Source organism: Phaethon aethereus (assembly GCF_964289735.1).
Source record: "Phaethon aethereus genome assembly, chromosome: 11".
Classification (NCBI taxonomy): domain Eukaryota; kingdom Metazoa; phylum Chordata; class Aves; order Phaethontiformes; family Phaethontidae; genus Phaethon; species Phaethon aethereus.
In genome coordinates this window covers 24513699-24533495 of record NC_138587.1, presented here as the reverse complement: position 1 = coordinate 24533495, position 19797 = coordinate 24513699, and the positions used below count along the sequence as shown (strand labels likewise).

Sequence of the window (19797 nt, the reverse complement as noted above, 5' to 3'; positions counted from 1 at the left end):
CATTTGCATTTCTTCCTGCTGAACCTGAAACCTTGTTAAATCTCATAAGTCTGATGATCACACTGGCTCAGCTCGAGTGGAGTGCCGGAGCTTGACCACACTGCTGCCAGCCTGTCGCTTCTGGCTTGTTCTCCGGCATTGCCAGAGCATCCCTTCTGGTCTGCATTCCCTCTGGGAAGGGAAACTGTACAGCTGACTTCTCTGCCATGCTGCCCTTGTATCTCTGAGGAGAACAAATAGGAGCCTGCATGGGAATAATTCATGCAACACAAGACCCAGAAGTCAACTGAACCTTGTATTGTGGTGTCAAAACCTCATGTTTGGTTTTGGGAGGTTTTATTGTCTTTTTTTCTCTCGAATTTCAGTCTCTTGAAAGCATCAACTGCTGTAAGGCACTTTCTTCTAGTGGTATAATGGCACAAAATGCCTGTTCTGTTTGGGCTGCAGCTTCCCTGGTGCTGCTGAGGGTTTAACAGCAGTGAGATCTGTGAGATGAAGCAAGGCTCCAGTTAAAGGTTCTGGAGCAATTTGAAAGAAATGTGAAGGAGCTTAGCAGCCTTGCTGGCATTAAGGACTTCGGTCTCAGCGGGGCAGCTGAGCTGGCTGCTGCTGGAAGGAGGGGTGAGCCTCTTCTGGCCCCAGCTCATGCACCTCCATCAATCCATCATCCCCTCTGTCATGCTGCCGTCAGTCCTGGTCACCCAGCTGAAGGAGCTGGAAGCCAAGAGGGACTGAGTCAGTGGGAACGCAGGATTAGGTCATGCTCAAAGGATTATGGTGTTGTCAGGGGCACATGAAAACACTTGTGTCACTGCAGCTTTAGGCTTCTGATACAAGTCTAGTGCATTCATTTAAGGACTTTGCTGAGAAGCTATTAGTCAAAGCGCTGGTCTATTAACTGAAGAGTGCACAAATGGCCATTTACAAGAAAGTTTTAAATGAAAATATATGAATGCAATGCACAATAATATAATACCTTGTTTTATTAAATTCTTTGCTCCCTGTAAAGAGATGTCAATCTCTTCAGAACGGTGTTTTTGCAATTCACTATCGCTACTTTAGATCATTATGGTCATAATGAATTTGTTATTATGAAAAATGTGCAATGCTTTTGCCACGGAAAACACCCTTCATTTTGAATCTGATAAGCAGAAAGAATTAGGAGCTGAACTGGTGCTAAAATTTGTAATTAAATTCAGACTGACAATGCAGAAACATGAACAAAAATTTGAGAGGCTTTTAGTGATAATCTTCTGATGCATATTAACATCCTGATTAGTGTAATGTTGATGAGACATATTGATAATTAAAACAAAGCAAAGCTGCTAGGAGCAATATACGAAAATACAGGATTTTCACGTAGGGGGAGGAGAATTAGTGGTATTGCATGGTATCATTTGAAAACTGTTTACAAAGGTAATTGTAGCTTGTCCGTTACCTGGCCAGCTCTCCTGATGAGGAATGCTTTTCAGAATAAGATTGAGAAGCATATTTAAACTCAAATTGCAAGTTGGGTTCACACACAGCTATTCAGAAAATCTGCAGTCATCACTTCTGAAAGTAAAGCTGCCCTATACAGATTAAATTCCCCCATGTCACAAAATGGGGGAGAAGGTACAGTGGCAATAGAGGCTGGGGAGAGGTGGGGACTGAGCAGGAGACTTCTCATGCAGACGATGCCTTTTGGTGGTTGTTGTCACCACAGACCTGTTTGTAGGACGGGTGGCTCGATTAAAGCATTTCTCTTCTCGTGCTCTTTTCTCCTTGTTTTTGGGAGGGTTTTTTGCATCGCACTTGGGTACGAGATTTTAAGAGCAGCTGGTCAACAGCAACAAGGTTGCTGTTGAGTGTGGGAGGAGGTAAGGGAGTACGAATACATTCACCACATTGAATGAGAGCTCTCATCTTTTCCATCCAGCATGTTTCCATCAATGACCAGCATCTGAAAAAAGGCATTAGGAAGATGCAGAATTATGCTACCAGCACAAGGTAGCAATCCCTGATGACTAGAGACCATCTTAAGCCTCAATGCCTGAACTTTTAACAACTTTTCCAAAATGTCTTGACTCTTGCTTCTACGCTCGCATGTTTTTAACTGTGTTTTATGTGCAAAAATGGCCAATGTCTTGCTGGTATTTTCATCCCAGTGATCTGATTCTATGTCCTGTAGCAATGTACAATGGCTTATTCTTTATATTTTTATTGAAATACTTGTCTCCTCCTTTTTTTTTTTTTTTTTTTTAACCTGTTAGGCATTTGATAAAAGCAAATTTGTAGTCATTCCAAAAATGCACATAACTTTCATTCCAAGCTGGATATAAATGTTAATTGCTTTACTGCAAATACTTTACTAACAGCCTGACTCTCCTTCAGTTGAAGGATTTGTGGTTAAACATTCACTTGAAACTAGCATTTCTTTTTCTTTTCCATTGCAGTGATAGTTCTATTTTCCCTGATCCGTTTTCAGTTACAAGATAACTGGCAGGATTGAAGAACTTATCTTTGACTTTTTAAAGTCTCTCTTTGCCTTTTTGTTATCATACCAGGTTTGTGGAATAAGCAGGGTAACATCCTCAAAATTCAATATCAATAGCAACGAACGTCTGCAAGAGACTTAAGATTTTTGTATGCTGTTGATTTTATCTAGAGCTTGTATACCAAACATTAATGCTGGCTGGGAATCTGTGATAAACAGAGAGAATATAACTAGGTCTGCTTTCCTAGCTCCATATTTATGTGACTAAAGCAATCTGTCCCCTCAAGATAGCAAATAACCTACGGTACAAAGAAGACGACTCAGAGTGGTTTGGGGAACAAAGAAGGTTGGGCACCTCTGGGTTTAGGCTCTCTATAGTGGGGAAAATCAAGTCTTGGCCTCTAAAGTATATCATCTTGAAAACTGCAATGGTAGAGGTTTGTCATGTAAAGCAAGGTGGAGCTGGTAGGTGCTGGATGGTTTGTAATCTGAATGCTGTTTGTAATGCTTGTCCATGAGGGGTTTTTAAAAAGCCGGGATGGCTGGAAGTAGCACCCTGCTCGCCAGTGGGGAATGCCAGGGCCAGGCATCATTACTATCATGCATTATTAAAGGTGGGAAATATGAACTTTTATTAGTAGCAAAGGCATCCAGTAACCCAACATTTTGAAAAACTCTTATGAATCCTAAAAGGACAGTGTTGTTTATTATGTCCCCGGCAGTTCCAGGTGATTTCATTTGTGTGGCTCCTTCAGGGTCCCTGATCCTAATTGGTATGTGAAGGCTTTGGGTTAGATGGGGTTTTTTCCTGTCTGAGATAACTTGGGGACAATGCTAGTGGTCTTTAGCACAGTCTTGTTTTCCTGTTGAATGCTTCTCTGTCATTTCTGTCCAGCTTGGAGCATTACAGCTGTAAAGATGATGTCTGTTCTCTGCTCCCAGCATTATGCTCAGAATCTTGTTTTCCCGTTTCTTCCATATATCTACAGATACATAAGCAGCTGCAACCAGTGACACCTTTAACATCCTGTATTTATCGTCAGTGTTAGCGAACCCTTCGGCCCCAGCAACTGTAGTTCTGGACTGGCAATGCCATGGGCTTATTGCAAGGGCAGCAAATTGTTAAGAGGACACAAAGCGGCACATAGGTGCCCTTTTCTTTTATCCCATATGGAATGTGGGCTGTGCACCCTCAATTCTAACCAGCTTTGTGACTGATTGGTGCACAGGTCAAAGACCAGCTGGGTGGCCATCGTTTACCTTCTGGTACTGCTTCTTCCTTGCTCTTTCCATTGTGATGCTTTGGCGTGCAATATTGCCTTTCCTTGGAAGGCTTGTTGTAGCTAAATCCACTGAAACTTTTACTTGTAAATCAATGAAGGGTTTTGAAGTGCAAGGTTTTGCATGGATTTCTGGTTTTTAGTAACATTGCCACCTGTCACTGGGATGCAGGGTCGCTTGTTTGCACATAGCCTGTGTGCAAACAATCTTGGGAATTTGTGTTTGGAGCCTGTTGGGGTGTCTGCCTCCAAAGCCAGGACTCAGACCTCTCAGCTGGGCTGAATTCTGTCTCTGCCTGCCCGCTAATGATACTAAGCTTGAATATTTCTTGATTCAAACGTTAATTGGTATTTTCTGTGCTGGTATTTTTCAAGCTTGCTTTATCCTTGATTAGAAACAGCAGTTTAATTTTTAGGTCTGTGAAGCATCAGGAACAAAACCACACTGTGTTTTAGTCTTTTTTTCCCTCTTGCTGTCTTTGGTGAATGTGTACAGCTTGGTTGCCAGGAGTGTCCTACTTCTGAACAGTGAACACATGCTCTGTGTAGTACCGCGTGTATGTGATTGTGGAGCACCTAAGGGTTTTGTATATACTGTAATGCAAACCCTCCCCAAGACTAAAATAACCCATCTCATCATTTAGACAGCTTAATGTCTGTTTTGACCAATTCATAAATCTATATGCTCCAAGGACTGCAAGCAAGGAGGAGCTGTGTGCAGGGAAAATTTTTATTATTTACTTGAATTTTACCTTATCTCCCTTTTTCTTTGTCCTTGAACTGTTTTCCTTTAAGGAAACAGAATTGCTGCACAGTATGAAAATTTGGCAGCATAAGTGTTGTTCACTGGAAGAGGTGCTCCTGCCCTGTTCACTGGGGATCTGTCCTTCTCTCTACCTGCAGATGGAGAGGAGGATTTCAGAAACATTCAAAACTTGTGTTTATTGAAGAAAGGTTTGACGTTCTTGATGCGCTGAGGAAGAGCTGTGGTAACCTCCCTGAACGTTGCACAGAAGGAGAGTGTATGAAAATGGAGAGCTTCATCTGGCAAGCTCCAACCTCCTGCCCAGGAGATGGTGGGGGGGTGCGTGCGGCATCCCCAGCTCCCCCCGGGGGACTGTTTCTCAGCAACTCGAGCACAGGGTTAAAGCCACTTAGAGGCTGAAAATATGCTTGGCTAGCATTCATTTAAAAGTGTTAAAAGCAATTTACTGTTATATGTCGGGTTTCTTATGCGCCCTTGTGAGGACTTTTGTAGACTTAAGAAGGATGTATTCAAATTTGCAATTCTGTCGCTGTGTAAATGCAAATTTTAAGCAATTACAGAGTAGACGTTAAAATCACTAATAGTTCTAATGCTTTTTCCCCCTGCTGCTGTCAAGATGGCTGTTTAGAAACTCATGACCGACTGGAGAGAGCAATCAGTATGTGGGAGTTTTATTTTTTTCAAATAATAAGCTGTGTACTTACTTCAGCGTTGTGATGAAACAGCAGACAACTTGTTTCAAAAGGGAAGAAATGGTCCTTTATTGTCCTATGTATGAAGAGGTATTAGCGAGCTCAGTGGGGTTGTCTCCGAATGATAACCAATACCCAGTACTTGGCTCTAGGCTATGTATAAACTGGTTAAGCAAGTACCTGCATCTCTTTGAAACTCTGACCTTGGTTTCTGATGCATGTTTTAGAGATGCATGTTGGGTTTTTCTTTTGTTAATTCTTAACTGTTTCTAGCTTAGCAACCAAAGAATGTGAGATAAGCTGACCAAAGGGGAAGAAAGGTAGATTTTTTTCTTTAGAAGGATCATTTTGGCTTGTGTTCAGGCTGAAGAATTACACCAACAAAACATTTTTGTGCCCAAAAAAGATATGTATTTTGAAGTTTGTCATGTCACAAGCCGAAGTACTTTTTTGTTTGTTTGTTTCATCTGAAGGAATCAAATTTTGTGTGTTAGTAGGATGACACATACTGTCCAGAAGTTGATTTGTATTGTGGAGCCCTGGGCCTCGTCAAGATTTTCTTTCCTCTTAATCCTTCAAATCATGTATAAAGTTGTCTTTCCCTGCCCTCCATGTTCTTGAAATGGAGAACATTTTAGTTCAATTTTAGATGACAAATGAATTTGTAAGCAACTTACCTTGCAAAACTCCTTCACCGAAATATTTTTGTTGTGTTCTGTTTTCTTGGGTGTGTTCTTTCATGGCACAGGAACTTTCCCATCATTTTGACCGAGCAAGAGGGAGACACTATTTCTGCTGTTTGTTCCTCTGTAATGTCTCTGGGGTGGTTTGTGACTCGTTTCTGTGCAGGTGGATCTGCCTTAAGCAGCTCTCAGGCTTTTTCTTTGCCTTTCCACTCTTGCTCTGGTTCAGAGTCTGCTCCCACGTGCATGCGAGGGAGGACACTGGGTGCAGGCTGCCGGCGGGTGCCCAGGGAGGCAGCACAGGGGAGCCTCCAAAGCCTGTGGCAGTCCCTGTGCAACACCGGGACTAGTGTCATAGTGTCAGATCTCAGCAGACCTTTAGGGACACCAGCTCTTTGCAGAAGTCAGTAGAGGATTTGAGGTTGTACTGGCTTTGATCTACCTTAGAAAGAGCTCTCAGAAGCATAGTGGCATCCTAGTATTTTGTGCTGTGCTAAACTGCCCAGGCTCCAGGTAGTCCATGAACCTCTTGTTTTTAGCACTCTAGTTCAGGAGATCCCAGAAAATATGGAAGCATAACTAGCATACTTTGGATGAATTTCATTATTTCTAAGGACCTGCTTCTGGCTAAATAGAGGTCTGGAGTGACAGGTCAAAGAAAGAGACAAACCAAGCAGCACTGTTCTGAATTTCCATTAGGCCTAGAGTCTTTCTTTAGAGCATGACTGAGATAAACTTTTGCATTTCCTATATCACAACAACTATTCTGAGAGAAGCACGAAGTGTTTCGGAGATCCTTCACATTTCATGAAATCAGTGAACATCTGTGCATGAAGGAACTTCTTGAAAAAGGTTAGGTTTAAAATCTTAACAATCTTGTTAAGAAGTACTTGTTATATTAACAAGTATGCTAATCTTCACAGAATCAGGAATACTTTCTTCTCAGAACTTGGAGTTTTATATGAAAGTCTTTCAGTGTGGTGGGTTTCATGCAAAAACTATCTACTCATCTATAAGATGATTGATATCAGATTCCTCCTGCAAAATTTACAGACGAATCTGTGTAATCACCAAACCTAGAGGAAACTTCACTTTTCACTGAGTCTGTCTTTTGGAAATTGGTACTTTAAAACCAGTTTAAATGCAGTTTGATCCAGGGCTTCATTTGATGCAAGTTGTTATGTAAAATGGTCAAAATCATCTCAGTTATTGGATGAATCTGCCTCATCTGTTTGCTGTCCAAATTCCTTTTCTCATTTGTAATTACTGTGGAGGGTTTTGAATTATTAAGATTTAAGATATCATCATCTGAAGATTAAATTTGTAGAAATCTCCTTGACTTTTAGCAATTAGATTTTCTGAGCTATTTAAGAATATGATAGAATGTGTTTTCCAGTTGCTTTGAGTCTGCTGGTGTAATGCTGCAAACACAGAAGCTGATTTAATAGCATTTTGGTTGATGATACTTATTTTGGTAAACCTCCATGAGCTTTTTATGGTAAATTTCCTATTGGCTTCAGCGGTGCCATAATTAGTTTTTGGGCAGCATTCCCTAGTGTATTTGGGAGAGGAGGGCTGAAGGACCACATGTACTGGTATGGCTGGTACCAGATGGCAGCCTGACAGGAGAAAACTTGTCAGGGTTTCAGTTGATCTGCAGCTTTGCAGCAGCTTCGGCAGCAGGTTATTAGCAATAACTGATAATTAGCATCCGAATGATTTGGAGCATTTCTCAGGGCTCGGCGTGTCTCCTTACTACCTTGTGGGGTGCGCTGCCCTCGCACCACGTAACTGTGAGCCCTCTGGCCAGGGAGTGTTTCTTGTTCACCTGGTCCAGAGATAAGTGGCTATACAGAATTTGAGGTTGTGTGTGTTTGAGGTGAAGGTTGGTTTTGATTAGTTTCAGATAGCGTTAAAACCAAAAGAGGACTTTCGATCTGTCTCTCCTGCAGCTTTCTGAAGAGATAGAATGAAGCTAATTGTACCTTTGTCCAACAGTGTAAAGTGTTTTCCAATATACCCATGAGTGCATCTAGCTGAGCAAATAGCAAGATAGCATTTCGGTTCATGAACTCTTTGATTTTGCTTTTGGGAAATCTGAAAGAAGGGAACTTTGATAGTCCCTTAATATTCGTGTTGTCTTGTAATTCCTTGAGGCAGCTCTTCAGCAGAACATGACACTTTGCAGCCCTTGTGTCCAGCAAGGTGTGTGCAAGTGAGTTGTCAGAAACTCATTTATTTTGTGAAGAGATTCTACTCCAAAGAGTATCATTCTGATACACCTGTGAACAATTTTCTTCCCTGTTTTCGTACCTTAGTAGATAGAAATAGAAGTTTTGGAAGGGGAGGAAGAGCAGAGTAACTTTGACTTCTATTTCTGTGTTTACATAATGTTAAAGTGGATGGGTAGATGCTGGATTTCTGGGTATGTGAAGGTTTATGGGTTTCATCCATATCAGTAAAAAGTCAGTTTTCTTTTTAGTAGCTTGATTTAAAACAGGCCTGGGCTGTATCCATGGAAGGTAATTACATTGCCCTGTAATTTTGCACAATTTTGTTAAAGCTAAATTTCCTGTTCCACGCAGGCTGTTGCAATTATGAAAATGGCTTGTAACATGAATGTATGAGGTCACTTCTAAGTACATACAAGAGAGATAATGAAGCTTGGTTAGAACAGAGGTGCATTTTAAGTGTTCCCTTTATAAATCTACCCAGATGGAATTGTTCCAGGCTGCCCCTCAGGATGACCACGTCTGTTAAGAAGGTTTCTTGTGTTCTGTGTAGTGTCAGAATCCATTTACTCATGGTTCTGTACCCATCTTCCTGACCCCAGACAGTAATACCATCAAGCTAATGGCAGGGTTTCTGCTGAAACTTCACAAGCTTGCTGGTTGAGAGCAAATAACAGCCTTGCTATGCAGAAATAACTGGGGCCCACAAAGAATAGCAGCATCCTTCACTAGGGGTGATCCATAAGCTTGTTTCCACAGTTGGTCTATGTGAGCTGACATCTGCGGTTCCTGTTTTTTTGGGTTAGTCTTGCCATTTGGGACAAGCCATAATAACAGACAATTTCTAATAAGGGAGTCTTAGGGCGTAGAAAATCCTCTCAAACATAAAAGTGATAACTTCCTGAACTGCACCTCACCTTCACCAGGGCATAGAGGGCTGTGATGGAATGAATGATTGACAGGGGATTGTGGAAAAACAACATACATTCAAGCCTCTGAACAAAAATATGTTCTCTTCTATGAAAATGTGGGAAACTTGTAAACTGACAAAAAACTGTCACGTAAGAGTATGATTTAAAATACAGAGTTTATTGCTGTAGGATTTTATTGATGCCAAAATTTTTATTAAGGCCAAACCATAAAAAATAAGGGGATATTTTACATGAGTAACTAAATGTTAATAGCTTTCCCAAAATTTACATTAAGAATTCTGCTTCAAGACTTAAGGCAATCCCTAACTCTGGGAGGTTATGGAATTTCTTGCACCTTTCTCTGAAGCATCTGGCATTAGCCTCTGTAGAAGACAGGATATTGGATTAAAAAAAAAAAGCCCAGTCTCATCCGCTATGGCAGTTTCTGTGTTCAAATACTCCTTGTCAATAGTGGCTTCTGCAAAATTATGACATTCTCTTTTCAGTTGTTAAAGAAACCCAAGGCCTAGCATCTGCATTGAAAGTTTTAACAGCAAATTATTCTTTCTCAAAAATTTCTCCCTTAGCACTATTACCGAGTTCCTTGATTGAATCGTGCTTGGACTCTGCTGTCTGGATGATCAGATGTGGCTTTGAGTATCCTGAGCTTCAGCATGCTCTGCATTGGCATCCTGCTAGCAAGAAAATGGTGCCACTTCACTGGGCAAATAGATGCCCAGAGTCCCTTTCTCTGTGTCAGAGAGTTGTAATAAATGCAGGTCTATAAAAGGTGGATCGTATTTTTTTATGAAAAAAAGATAGTGTATTTGAGAAGCTTGCATGTTTTTTGCTATCCCTTTAACATTTATGGAGATTTGGGGTATTAGGCTTTTAAGCTGCTTTGTTGAAACTCATTTGACAAGGACTTGCACAGATGGTGCTTTACTTTCCGTCTGAAATGTGATGCTTTTTAATTTCCCTTGGGTCATCTCAGTGAATCTGGCTAGAGTTTCTTCAATGGATATTTGTCTCCTGTATCTCTGACTTGCTTATCTGAAATAAAATTTAATCTGATAGTAGCAATATGTGGGTGTCTTTAACTGTAGGCACAGTTGGGACATTTAATCATCTGTTCCAGCCCTGGTATATTCAATGACTACTGTACTATTAATACACCTGGCCTAATATACAGAAGTAATAAAATACTGAAATCTGCTTCTCTTCAAAGCAGATTTTTTTTTTCCCCCCTGTGGTGACAGTATATTCTGAAGAGGTAGCAAAAAATTATTAATCGGAAATGTCATGCATGACTAGACAAGGAGTTTTGAGAGATGCCTTGACCTGGCTTACTGCCTGGTGTTGGCTGTGAAAACCTACTGTATGGACGCTGGCATCCCAAAAGCTGCTGTGGCACCTGAAAGCTCCAAATACATCTTGGGTTGGATTGTGATGCACACACATGCAGCAGTTAAAAGATAGCATTCATTAATGTCACTGTCTTTGGTTCATCTGCTAGGCCACATGTTACAAATATATATCTACTTAAAATGTTAAACTCTTTGCTTTAACATCTATTAGTGAAAGCCACTGATGGGTTTCTTAAACGCTGCAGTCCAGCAGACGAGGTGTCTGTATGGGCTGCTTGCTCGTGTGTTGGAGAACGCTGCTGCTAGGAGCATTGCCTGGTAATTTCAAGTCAAATGAAAACTCCCAAAAAGAAGCAGGAGGAGGAAAAAAGAGAATGTTAGGTCTGAACAGAGGCATGCGATGCTGAAGAGGTTAGATCCGCGTGACCTGCCTCTAAGTCCCTTTGCTGGCACGCTGCTGGAGATGACGTCTCTGAGAGCAGGCAGCAGAGCTGGTTGGGTGAGTGTCCACTGACCTACTTCAGCCATAGTGACCCACGTTAGCTTAACCTGGTTACGGAGTAGCCCTGCTAACCTCGCTCACTTATGGCCGCAGTGGGTTAGCAGGTTTGAGGGGCCACTGATCACCAGCAATGAGCAGCTGAGGGGGATGATAAGGTTTCTTTGATATACCTGGATCAGGAAGAGTAAGTGTGCTGTCAGCCGAAGAAATTGAACAGGCTGCTAATACTGCATCTGTTTTCAGGGATTCAGTTTTTGTAGAAGTGAGTCTGATCCAACTATGGTGAAAATGCACATGCAGAAGTGTTTGATCATCTTGCAGTCATCTTGTTGAAAACCAAAGTCTTGCTTTAACAGCAGGCTCAAATCAGTACATTGTTGTTCCTTCCCACAAGGGTTTATATGAGGTTCTATGCAAGTAACCTACGCATCACAAAACACCGTTTGGGTGCTGTGTGTCGCTTTCAAAATCTCTGTGTGGCCACTTGATTGCATTTAAAGGTCCAATCCCAGAAGAGAAGGGTCTAGGAAAAGATTGCATTGTTTTGCATCAAAGAAATATGAGGGTAAATAATTTCAGCTACTTATGCAAAATTCTGGGTTTACTAATAAAAGATTTGTTTTCTGATTATCCTAGGCTTTTGGGCAGGCCCATACCAACCACAAGAAGGTAGCAGCAGATGGAGAGAGCAGAGAGGAGACCTTGATTCAGGAATCGGCTACCAAGGAAGAGTACTACATGAAGAAGGTTATGGAGCTGCAGACAGAACTAAAGCAGCTCAGAAATGTCCTTGCCAACACCCAGTCTGAAAACGAACGCCTTACTTCTGTTGCACAGGAACTGAAAGAGGTGAGTGAAGGTGCACAGTGCATACCACAGATTGTATTATGGTTATGTTTTCTTGTGCTGTATAACCAAAATAAGGAATATTCTTGAACTGATCGATATCTGCTTAATATTGGCGGTTGCTAAGATGGGTTGTCTGTCTGAGACTTTAGCAAGGTGTTACATCCAGCTGAAGCTGTAGTTCAATGGTACAGTAAATCCAGCTTTCTGGTTCCATCCATTGAACCAGGCTGTTGGGGCCACAGTGGTTCTGAACGAGTACAAATTCACTCTGCCTTGTTCAGTTACCTACTAGTTCTGCAGTAACCACTGTATTGTGTCCCAGCTCATTTGACAGACTCATTTGACTGGACTTCCTGTCCAGGCCACGCTGGTGCTGTGGGTACTGCATATCAGTACTCTCAGTCTGAGAACTGCTGCCTTGAAAAGCAGAGGAATCTGTTTAATCCAAGCAGAGATGCTTTGGATGTACTTTTTCTGCCTCACTCCCAACACAGATTTTCTTGCTGCAAAATATTTGGTACATAATTTCCCCTTTTATCACTTTTTACACCCTGACTTCTAAGGATGTGGGAGATTAACAAAACACTGAATTGCACAAAAGGAGTAATAGTAAAGTTTACAGTCTTGTGTTCTCTTTCATGAAAGTGATGGCCTTTACATAGGTTGCTTAACTTAATACCTCAAAGTACCTTTGACCTTTTTTATTGTTTCAGTATTGAAACTGCATATTTCTGAGGGGAAATAGTTGCTGAGAAATTTACTTTGAAAGTTTAAGTAATTAAGAAATCTGTAGATCAGCAGGAGTCTCTTTGGCACTGATGCAGAAAAGATTGTTTTGAGAGCTCAAATCATTGCTTAGACTGGGTAAAAGTTATAGAGACTGTAAACCACAGATGGATGTGGTAAACAATCATCAATTATTACTCGTGAGCTTTCTTGCACCTTCCATGGAAGCGTTGGGTACTAGTCTCATCTAGCCCTGAGATAATCGACTGGCCTCCTCTGCTACAAGGGGAGGTTATCTAAGAGCCCATGTCTTAATCTCAATGTACTCTACATGACCACAGCTGAAAATCAGAAATGTCTCATTTAATTTCTTTAGGACATAGTTACAGATATGTGGATAACATTTCGTGGTAAAATTAATGAGGAAATGTGGGTTACTTCTGTAGACATGTCAGGGTTCAATGGTACCTCTCTTTGGGGTACGACAGAGAAGGAGACTTGTGGGGCAAACTGTCACAGATGATCAAACAGGCCAGTCAAGTTCTTTAATTTCATGGGTCCTGGCTGTGGGATAACAGAGCTGGAATCAGTCCATGTGCTCTGCTTAGGCAAGGAACCAGTCCCTGCAAGCACACACACAACTCTTGTCTTTATGTCCTAACCTTTAAGAACAGCTTAAAAGAAAAGCTCCCCACCCCAGAGGCAGCATTGTGTCTGTAACGGATTCCAAACGCCACTCAAAGCATGCTGATTGGCAAATTTCAGTCCAGCTCCCTGCGTCACTGCGGCTGAAGGTGATTTTTCCTTCTAGATGCTGCCACATTTCAGCTACCTTTGCTTGGAGCTGCATTTTGCTTTATACAACCCTTGGATGAGCTGGCAGTTTGCAAGGTTTTAGGGGTTTTTTTTCTTGTGCTTTGTCCTTCCACCTCACCCACATACCCTTTTTGACAAACACTTGTGTGAGATGGACCCCAGTGAGAACTGAAGAGTGCAGGAAGAGGGGAAGTGGGTGATGTCTGGTTTCCTGTGAAGATTTTTTTTTTAAAGATTTTTTTCTTTTTAATTAACTGGATGTGACTGATTTTAAACTTTGAATGGAAACTGAACTCAGTTAAAGAAAATTAAAAATCAAAACCTAATGTGATAAATAACTGGAACCTTGCAGTTAGGGGGTTCGCTGCCTGTCGCTTTGTGTGATTTTAGTTTCTGCGTTCTTCTTTCCTTGCCTTTTTTTAGCCTAGTTATTTCTTCTGTTGCTGGTACATTGTGGTGGGGTGAAGAGGTGAGGAGAAAAAGAAATAACATCAAAGCTTTAGTGTTAAAGTGAAAACATCTGAGCCAATTGACCATGTGTGGTTTGTGATTCTGTTCCTCTGAAGATGCCTATTTGTGTATTGCATTTTGGTTTGAATTGCCTTATAATTACTGGTAAGGAACAGTGAGGCAGGGTGTGTGAACAGAGATACCTGCCTTCTCCTGGCCCACAAAAAAGCCAAGTCAACGTGACCATCTTGAGGGACTTGGCTTTTCTCTCATACAATGCATCAGAAAGTGGCAGAAGTTCACCATTGCTGTCCGGGTAAGTGGAAACAGGAGGATATGCATAGGCCTGTGATGATTTTGTAGATCTAACAGCAAATTCAATTTGGAAGTGTTGTGTGAGAGGAATCAAGGAGCACTTGTTGTGGCCCTTGTAAGCGAGTGAGCAAGATGAGCAGTGTGGTTTTCCCCAGTCCCTGTTGCTGTGCTTAGCCTGCCTCGTGGTATAAGCTTTATGTTGATATTAGTCCGAAGAGCCTCTGTGCTATGAAGAATACTGCTGTAATCTTAAAGTGTTGAGAATGAAGGTGGAATATGATCTACTGTTTTATACCACAGAGACACAGTGGAAATTCCTTCCTTATTTTTTTTCTGACCGCTGATGAAAGACAGACAACTGTGGCTCCTCTCCACCTTGTTGTAGAGCATGTTAGTAGGCAGATTTAGGCTTTATAGTGTATATTTTGGAAGTCCTGTATTATTGCCTATTGAGAGAACTGATTTGCAAGGTGTCTGGGGAACAGGAAACTTTACTTCCATTGCAACTGTTCTGGATTTGATCCAGATAAGAGGAAGGATGTGGAAAGTACTTGATTGTGTGTCCTCTGGCCAGGCGGAGGCCTCCTTCTGTCAAGACTAAAAGGAAGTTTAAAAGAAAAAGAAAAGAAGTCAGGAAATAAACTGAGGCTGAATCTCTGCTTTATTTTTAAGGGAGATTTGATTGTCAGGGCTGGCTGCAAAAGTTTTTATCTGCTGGTTTGTAACTATCTGATAGGATAGAGACTTTTACTGTTGCCGGGGCTTTTTTGAAAAAATGTTTCCAGTCTTTCATAGTGGCATAAGGAAGACGGTCGAGTGCATCTGGCAGCAGCTCCTCTTGAGATGCTGTTGGCAGTAGCGGTGGTGGTGGGCTGAAAGCAGATGTTGACCTGCATCAGTTGGAAGCACAATCAAGACTGCATGTTTAAGATGCCGTCATTCCTTTCGTGTCTTCTCAGGACACTTGCACAGAAGTGATGAGTTGTTTTTGGAAGGAGAAGAATGACATTCAGTACACCTGGAGTCGCTGTAGCAGACACAAGTGGTTTTGATGCTTACAGTTGAATGGTTATTTTGGCCTGTTGAGACAGGCTGACAGGGTGGTTACAGATTATGAGTTTTACTGCTGTCATTAGCTAGCTCAGCAGCTCCTGTGTCCTGGAAGAGTCACTGGAATGAGTAATTGCTCCTGAGTAATTGCTATTTGCCATTCCTTTTTAATCTTCTTTCATCTCTCCTGTGTTTTAGTGGCACCAAAACAGATTTCACAGGGTGATTTGTCTGTGAAGTCATGAGGCAGCATGGTCATGTGCCCGGTGTAGAGAAGCTGAAAAACCTTCCCAGGAAAGTAAAATGTGTTCTGATTATATAAACTCAAGAAGGAAATATATTTTAATGTGCATAATTTTATATATTAGTTAAGAAAAATAGCTGACATGACATGGTGCACTATAATATTAGTGGGCATGGTGGTGTTGGGTTGATGGTTGGACTTGATGATCTTAAAGCTCTTTTTCCAACCTTAATGATTCTGTGAATATGTCCTAAATAACTTGTGAGGTTTTTTGAAACACGCTCTCAGTAACATATGAGTAGTTTCATTCCTCCAAGGCTATATAATGATAGCTCTTTTTCTGAGGTTTGTTTTGAAGAAACTTTCTTGTCCTGCACTATCAACTGATAGGCTTTATCAAGAAAGTGTGTCAATCTGAAGGATAATGAACATCATGCAGTTACCTGGCCCTGCTGTGTGCAGGGGACTCTCCTTTTTTCTCTTGATAATGCTGGGATTTTCAGGTCTGTGTCAAACACAGACACACAATTATTTATTCTGGATTTTTTTGTTGTTTCTTTTTAACCCTAGAGAAAAGGAATACCCAGCACATAGACCTCCAAAAAGATCAGTCAGTTTTATCCCTCCATCCTATTCTCTTGCCTCGCACCAGAGGCTATGAGTTTGGTTGCCAGAGTCTCAAGTGACTCTAACAACCCTCATGCTCTAGTCAAATCCTGTAGATAATGGCCTTAACTAAGTTTACAGTGTATGAAGTTTAACCATACTCTCAGAGTGAACCTAAAAAGCTACCCAACCCAACCTGACATCGTTATTCTTCAGTGAAGATGTAGACTTTGGTCTCTGGTTGTGGGTAGCAACCAGAGACCAAAGCCTACATCTTCACTGAAGAATAAAGATGTCAGGTTGGAAAAGACCCTTAAGATCACTGAGTCCAGCTGTTAACCTAACAGTGCCAAGTCCACCACTAAACCATGTCCCTAAGCACCACATTTACATGTCTTTTAAATACCTCCAGGGATGGTGACTCCACCACTTCCCTGGGCATGCTGTTCCAATGTTTGACAACCCTTTTGGTGAAGAAATTTTTCCTAATATCCAATCCAAACCTCCCCTGGCGCAACTTGAGTCCGTTTTCTCTCATCCTATCACTGGTTACTTCAGAGAAGAGATCAACACCCACCTCACCACAACCTCCTTTCAGGTAGTTGTAGAGAGTTGTAGAGTTATTCAGCCTCCTCTTCTCCAGGCTAAACAACCCCAGTTCTCCAGACCCCTCACCAGCTTCATTGCTCTTCTCTGGACATGCTTCAGCACTTCAATGTCCTTTGTGGAGTGAGGGGCCCAAAACTGAACAGAGGATGCAAGGTATGGCCTCACCAGTGCTGAGTACAGGGTCACAATGACTGCCCTACTCCTGCTGGCCACACTATTTCTGATACAGGCCACGATGCTGTTGGCCTTCTTGGCCACCTGGGCACACTGCTGTCTCATGTTCATCTGGCTTTCAACCAACACATAAGACTCACTGCATTAGATCAGGCTGCTTTGACCATGACTGCCTTACAGGTGCAGTAACATAATTGGTTGCAGTCATCTCTCCATATCCTTGGACAAAGCAATCTTACAGGTGCTTGTATCAGCTTTCTGGGCCTTGCAGTTAAAATATGTGAACAGAGGTGGTAGAGACATTGCTAGAAAGCCCAGGACACAGTCTATTCACAATATTTGACCATTTTAATTCCTAGCAAGTGTTTATTTTTCAGAGCCAGTGTTTTCACCATGGTTGGCCATTAAGTTGTTTGTTAGACATGACCCTACCTGCTCAGAGCGATGATGGCTGACAATTCTTCTATAAATACACAGTAATCTGATTGCTGATGTTCTCCAGGTTTCTTTAACATCGTTAGTGAAGGAAGAGTATTACCAAAGTTATGATTACCCTTTCCTTTCCAGCTAGGATTTCTCTCTAAGATGCAGACTAGTCCTTTGTGTTGCTTTCTGTTTCTCCCTCTTGAATGGACTGGTAACCCATACAGGAAAGTGCAAAACAGATCTCCCCCTGCAACCAAGGAAGGAAAGCCTCCATGTTCCGCGTTCCCTAAAATCTGTATCAGGAGCCACGCTTAAAGAAGGCATGGATTTTATTATAGCAGAGAATAAGTGGAAACAACACTTTATTGTGCTCTAAATTACAGATTGTGCACTACTGGCAAGTGGCCAAAAGTGTGTTCAAGTAGTTTATTACAAGTTATTCTAGATTTGAAGTCCCATGGTTCATGTAGTCTGACCTGTATTTTTGCATCAAATCAAGAGGGCTTGCTTTTCCCTTTTTAAATAAATAGAGGAAGGGGGGATACAATTTTAATGCAATGAAATCATATGAAATTCTCAACAGCAATTCTCTTGCCTTAATATTTCTGGGTATATTGCAAAGGTCAAAGAAACTTGAAGTAATGTTAATCGTATAGCAAAACTATGCTCATAGAACACTTGCGTATACACTTGCATGTTGTAAAGTAAACCACCTTCCCCATTCTGAAGTGCCTAATCTGTAATGCTGCATATATAGGTGAACAGGTCAGAGACGGGAAGGTGCTGAAAGATGTATTGTCTTTCATGATAAGAATCTTGGAAAAGAAAGGAAGAGAAAATTACTTGATCTCTGTAGGAGTTCTTTCCAAGCAGAAGGGACAATAGCAGAGGAGGATTGGCAGTTTCTGGAAGCAGTAAAGAACGGAAGAAGACATCAGAGATGTGAATGGTGTTATAATGGTGTCAAATGTAGAAAGTGGGGAAAAGGCACATTTTTCATGGAGAGTACACTCCCCTTGGAGCAAGGGGAGGAAAGATGATTTCAGTAGTAGTATTTGGATTAATTGGAGTGAAGGAGGCTGAAAAGCTCTGAAAGTTGATGGTAGAGTTGGTTGCTGTGGAGCAGCGGAGCTTGGAGTTTTAGCAGTGTAAGAATTTTTGTCGCAGTGAAGGAAGGTGTAAATAAAAGCTTTTCTAGCCTCTAGGAGGTACAGAGAGTGTGAAACCCCATGGAGGCAGAATAAGTTGAGGGAGAAGCTCATCATGGTCACCAAAAAACAGGAGCAAGGTTGTTGGTCTAGAGAAAGAAGTGAGAAGACTATGGAAGGTTGGGGTGGAACGTTGACAAAGAGCAAGGAGCGAGCTCCTTTTGTTTAAGGAGCTAAAACAAAAAATGTCATCTCTTCATTGCAGAATATGGTGAGCTTTGCTGAAAAGTGTCTGTAGCAGGGCTTCGTTGGTGGCTTTATGCTTCAGCCTTATGCACCAAATGAAGCTGCCTGAGTGCTGGTAAAACTGCCGATGCAATCCAGTGGTAGCCAGAGTGGGAGAGGTGGACACGGAGGCAGGTGGACCAGTTACACAGTCAAGTTGCTGAAAAAAAAAAAACAAGAAAGAAGAATTGTGTAAGAGTGCCGAGTGCTTTGCATAAACTTTTATAAAACCAGATTGCAGGCTGGTGAGTCATGGGGAAAAGGATATTTTGTTTTTAAAAAAAGAAAGTAAAAAGCAGAGAGTTTCCCCTGCTCTGCCTGGTGAGTTGCGAAGTGTGGCCTTCTGAGGATGGGTCAGCTGGGTGGTGGTGTGATGGCCCGACTGCAGGAGCGGCTGCAGGGTTGATATTGCACACCACCTGCTGCCATTCCCATGCCTTGTATGGGGAAGGCTGCAGGAGGTAGTGCGTTTGCACATTGTCTTTTTTGCCCTGAAAGCTTGTAGAAATCGATGTGTTTATCAGCACTGAGTTTGGGAGTATGGCAGCAATGTGACACAGCTTTCAGTGTAATGCTCTGGGGATAAAGATCTCTTTTTGTTCAGGGGTCGCGTGGCAACCTGTAACTTCTAATGGAAAAGCCTCGGAGCGCAAAGGCTTTTGCAGAGCGGAATACCTGTGGATTTTTAGGTTCCTTCTGGGCCCAGGTGTAGTTCTCAAACAGTACCCCACAGCAGCATATAGAAGATATTCCTTGATTCATTGCTGGTTTTTTGAACTGTGCATGCAGAAGCACATTTAAATAATGCTAAAATACATCAAAAGAGTTACCTCGGAAGTGAGCAGTGTGACTGGAAATCCGCTGCTAAAAGTTTGGAGCCAAATTATAAAGGCTGTTTGCAGATCGCTAAAGCTCTGTTTCTAAAAGCAAAGCAGTGACGAGCCTGTGTCTTGAAGGTACTGAGCCCGTCATATTTAGTGTGCAGGACTGGATTTCTTGTCCTGTAATGTGTTGAAAGGATTAGAAGGGTCACAGTGTGAATAGTATTGTTTTATTTAAAAAAAAAAAACAAACCACAAACACCAAACAAACCTGTCTTTTGTCCAGTGCAGGAAGTTCAAAGGCGGTGATAATACCACGATAGCTGCATTCTGCTGCATGCTGGCTCAGCACATTGCAGATGGCTGCAGA

The 19797-nt window shown here is 41.8% G+C and overlaps 1 protein-coding gene across 1 annotated transcript in view; it reads left to right on the top strand.

Moving 5' to 3' along the window:
* The window catches only part of BICD2 (BICD cargo adaptor 2), a gene marked incomplete at its 3' end in the record, with an annotated part of 96523 nt that overhangs the window by 43971 nt on the left and 32755 nt on the right, over positions 1–19797 (top strand). The window contains exon 2 of the mRNA XM_082004661.1: positions 11545–11757. Within this exon, the coding sequence (XP_081860787.1) occupies positions 11545–11757 (213 nt within the window). The remainder of the gene's footprint in view (positions 1–11544; positions 11758–19797) is intronic.